Source organism: Ailuropoda melanoleuca, chromosome 4 (genome assembly GCF_002007445.2).
Source record: "Ailuropoda melanoleuca isolate Jingjing chromosome 4, ASM200744v2, whole genome shotgun sequence".
Taxonomy (NCBI): Eukaryota; Metazoa; Chordata; class Mammalia; order Carnivora; family Ursidae; genus Ailuropoda; species Ailuropoda melanoleuca.
The window spans coordinates 2,872,892-2,877,361 of NC_048221.1; the positions used below are offsets into that span (position 1 = coordinate 2,872,892).

General features: G+C 64.1%; 1 protein-coding gene across 1 annotated transcript in view; it reads right to left on the reverse strand.

Annotated features, from left to right (window-relative positions):
- Positions 1 to 6: 6 nt before the first annotated feature.
- ZBTB7A (zinc finger and BTB domain containing 7A) overlaps positions 7 to 4,470 on the reverse strand; it is a 12,485-nt gene continuing 8,021 nt past the window's right edge. Inside the window, exon 2 of the mRNA XM_034657528.1 lies at positions 7 to 4,424. Within this exon, the coding sequence (XP_034513419.1) occupies positions 3,138 to 4,409 (1,272 nt within the window). The 5' untranslated portion in view covers positions 4,410 to 4,424 and the 3' untranslated portion in view covers positions 7 to 3,137. The remainder of the gene's footprint in view (positions 4,425 to 4,470) is intronic.

The following is a 4,470-nucleotide window of genomic DNA, read 5'->3' on the forward strand; positions in this document are numbered from 1 at the left end:
CTGCCTCTCTCTGCTCTGGCCACACTGGCTTCCTGGCTGTCACCACAACATGCTAAGCACGTGCCTACCTCAGGACCTTTGCACATGCTCTTCCTGCTGCCTGGAGCACTTTCTTCCCAGATCTTCACATCTGAATTCCAGCTCAAACGTCACTTCCTCCGAGAGGCCCCTCCCCCGCCCACAGCGGACCCCACCCCATGTCCCTCATACCACCACCATCTTGCTCATCTGTGTGCTGGTTTCCTCGTTCCTCATCTGTCTGCCTGACCGGACTGCGAGCCCCAAGACAGCAGGGTCTGGGTGATTCCAGGACCCCTCCCTGCCTATCCTTCCCCAAAGAGATCAGCGTGGACCCAGCTCAGCCTGGGGCCTTTTGGCCCACAAAGCTCGTCAATGTATCAGCCCTAAGCACTACAGGCCAGCTGCTGCTCTGTCCCTCACAGCGGCCACTGCTCACACGCGCCCTGGAGCCCTTGAAATGTGGCCTGCCCGAACTGAGACGCGCTAGAAGTGCAAAAGGTTCCCCAGATTCTGAAGACTTCATCTGCTTAATGTAACATAAAAAAGCTCATTTATGATTTGGCGCATTGGTTACATGTTAAATGTAAAAAAAAAAAAAAAAAAAAAGATGTGAAATAGGATTCAAATTACTTTCACCTGTTCCTTTAACTTTTCTTAAAATGTGGCTACCAGAAAATGTAAAATCACAGAAGTGACTCACACGATGCTTCACTGCACCGTGCTGGTCTGTAGTCACAGAGTGGGCTCCTGCCTGGACCCACACGGTAGGGGCGGAGACCTGGGTCTCGGGAGCCCTGGCCAGCGTCTGACCCATTCTGTGCTCCAGCCTCCTGCACCCTATGTGGGAGACACACTGGGTCTCTCACTTTTCACACATGCCAGACTGGTCAGTGCCAGGACTGACAAACTCCTATTCATCCTTCAAAGCCCCATCTCAAATGCCCTCCTCCCCCAGGCAGCCTTTCCCACCCCCAGACAAAGACTTGGTCTCCCCTAGGCTCCTCTAGCTCCAGGTCCCTCCCTCTGGAATCACCCACAGAGCCGGTGTCCTTACCGGCTCTAACCCTTTCTCGACTCCTTACTGCTCTGAGGGTCAAGGCCTGGCCGTCTGCAACCACACCCCTGCCTATTCTCCACCCTTAATACTTCTACATGCGTCAACACAACTCAGGCCACAGTGAACTCATTGCTCCCTGGACTGACCGGGTCTGTCAGCAGTGAGGGGTTGCAATTGCCAAGCTCCCTTCCTCTCACCCCCCTCGAAGCCCACTAACATGGTCGCCCAGCTGCCTTGCCTAGATCTTCGCACAGGGCCGGGTCCAGAGAGCACAGCAGGGGCTCGGACAGTGTACAGAGACTTCCCCAGGTGAGACTCAGAGGCTCAGAGAGGGAAGGTGACCTGTCCCAAGTTGCACAGCGGGTCAGGGGCCGCACAGTGGTGGGGTGGGGGTGGAAGCAGCCTGTTTCGTCACCCCAAGCCCTGGTCCGGGTAATTATAGCCCCGGCTGCCACAGGCCCCGCTTACTCAACTCTCTGTGTGACTCAGAGGGGCCCCTGGGCTCCCTGGCCTGGAGGAAGGCGTGGGGGCTGGGGCCCTGGGTTGGGGGCAAAGAGGAGCCAGGTGGGCACATGGGGGAAGAGGCATAGCCTCGTGGCCCTCTCCCAGCCTCAGTTTCCCTGACTGGAAAAGAGGATCACCCCGAGTCAGGGTGGGGTGACCAAGAGACCAGCAGATCAGAATGAAACCACCCTGCGCCTGTGGTTAGGGGTGCTGGGGGGGCCGCATGGTGGTGGGGGGGGCTCCAGACCTCTCCTCAGCCTGGTCACCTCTCCAGACCCTGGCTTGCTGGGCCTCTATCAAGCTACCTCTCCTGGGCCCAGAGACCCCTGAGGGCAGGGACCACAGCCACCTTAGGACTCCTGTCTGGAGGAGGAGGGAGGCCCCAAAACCACCAGCACCCCAATCTCACCTAGGGGGTGGGAGCCGGGCCACCAACTAGACTGCCTCCCTCCGAGCTGGCACCCTTTGCCCCTCGCCTGGGCTCCTGGGCCTTGCAGTCTGGGCCACACCCTCTTCTCCTGGTCTGCTGGGGAGGGGGCCAGGGGTCAGCCCCTAGGTCCTGTCCCCATGGGGCAGGGCCGGGAATCCGGGACAATGGCTTCTTTCTTCAGCCTGGGTGGGCGTGGCTGGGGGAACCCCAGGGCGGGTGGGGGTAGGGGGTGATGCTGAGTCACCCAGGCTGGCCAGGCCCCTGCACGCCAGCCCCCCACCCCCACTGGGCTGGTCCACGAGGCCCAACCAGCCAGCTCTGGACTCTTAAGATCCAATCGCAAATTCCCCTAGCCTGGCCTCCGACTCCTCCCGCCTAGGGACCAAGCCCAAGTGGCTCCAAGGCCTGTTTCCCTCCACGGGCTGCGGTGACCCTCAAGCTCCGCTGGCCTCAGGGCCTTTGCAGCGGCTGTTCACTCTGCCTTTCCCTTGCCTCCTCGGGGTCTAGGCTCTCTGTTTAAAACAGCCGCCGCCCCCCACCTTGTTCTATGCGGCTCTACGGACTCGCATTACCAATTCTGTGGTTTCATCTCAGACGTGTCCCATCGCCCCCACGGGGCCCCTGGCGTGTCTCTGCACTCCCGGGTCCTTGCTGCCTAGAACAGGGCCCGGCACCCAGCAGGTGCTCCATAACTATTGGCTGAGGAGGCAAGTCCCCAGGGCTCCCGGGAGACTCAAGGAGATAACACCGCTCCCCGTGCCCTACGGGGCGGCTGCCCTCTCCCAAGGCAAACAGCCGTGGCCACGCAGACGAGAAGAACCACCGCCAACAACAGAAGAAGAGCGACTCCCGGGCCCTTCCCTTGAGCCTCCTACGGTCCCACCCCACGGCCTGCGCCACTCACCCTGGTGACCGCCTGAGCCCTCCCCCGCCCTGAAGGCTGTTCCCAAGGGGAGCAGGGGAGGCAGGCGCCCAGGAACAGAGGAAGCACCGTCCCAGGCGGGACGGTGCCACTGCCGCACGCACAGGCGCTGCTGTGTGTGGTGGGGGAGGGGTCCGTGCGGCCGCAGTCGAAGCAAAGGTCCCCGGCCGCCCCCACCGCCCCCCCGCCGCGGCGCCACCAGCTCACCTGGTGAAGCGGACCTTGCAGATGTTGCACTCATAGGGCTTCTCCCCGGTGTGGGTCCGGATGTGCCGCGGCAGCTTGCCGGCGCCCTGGATGACCTTCTCGCAGATGGGGCACTTCTGGAAGGCCTTGGCCCGGATCTTCTTTTCCACCTTCTGCGACCAGGCCGGGTAAACATCCCCATCGTGGGCGCCACTGAAGTACTTCAGGTAGTAGTCCACGACGCCCTTGTCGTCCGCCCGCGACTCCTCGTCGCTGTCCCCCGCCGCCGCCGCCCCCGCCCGGCCCACCGATGACATCATCTGCTGCAGCAGCGTGCTGGCCGCCAGCCCGTCCGCGTCGGGCCCGTCCCCGTCCCCGTCCTCGGCCGCACCTGACAGGAAGCCTGGAGAGTCGCCCGGCTCGGGTGCTGCCTCCGACAGCGAGGCCACCTCCTCCTCGCCACCCCGGCCATAATGGCCATTCTGCGTGGCGGTGGCCGGCGGGGCCACGGGGGGCGGGAAGAGGCCCCCGGCAGGGGCGTCCTCGTCCCGCTCTGGCCATAGACCTGGGTTGCTGTCGCCCTCGTCCCCATCCCCGGCCGAGGGCCGATCAGCCGGTGGTCCCGGCCCGTAGAAGTCCAAGCCGTTGCAGTCGCCGGCGGCCACGGCAGCCACGGCGGCGGCCACGGCCTCCTTGGTGGCGTCCAGGTCGTCATCGGACGCGCCGAAGGCAGACCAGGGGAAGGCGGCGGCGGCGGCGGCGGCGGCAGGGGGCAGGCTGTTCATGGGGTTGCTCTGGAAGAACTCGAGGTACTCCTTGGCCCGGAGGAGGTTCCGCTGGTCGGTCTGGTCGACGAGGTCCAGCTGCCCGGCGTCGGCGCCCGCATCGGCCGCCAGGATCTGCCGGTCCAGGAGGTCGGCGCACACGTGGCTCACGGCGGGGATCTCGAGCAGGCGGGCGGCGCTGAGGATGTCGCCCACGTTGGCCGTGCTGACGGTGAGCGTGGCCGTGTAGGCGAAGTCCATGAGGGCCGTGAGCGCCTCGGCGCTGACGAAGTCGATCTCGTACACGTTCTGCTGGTCCACCACGGCGCCCGACGTGAACAGCTTCTTGAAGTACTGGCTGCAGGCCGCCAGCACGGAGCGGTGCGTGGGGAACTCTCGGCCCTCCACCAGGATCACCACGTCGCACAGCAGGCCCTGCGTCCGCTGCTCGTTGAGGCCGCTCAGGATGTCGCTGCTGTGGTCAGGGAACGGGATCCCGATGGGGCCGTCCACGCCGCCGGCCATCTTCCGCGCCGAGACCTGCAGCGCCGGGGAGGGAGGGGTGCTCGTGAAGGGTGCGGGGCGG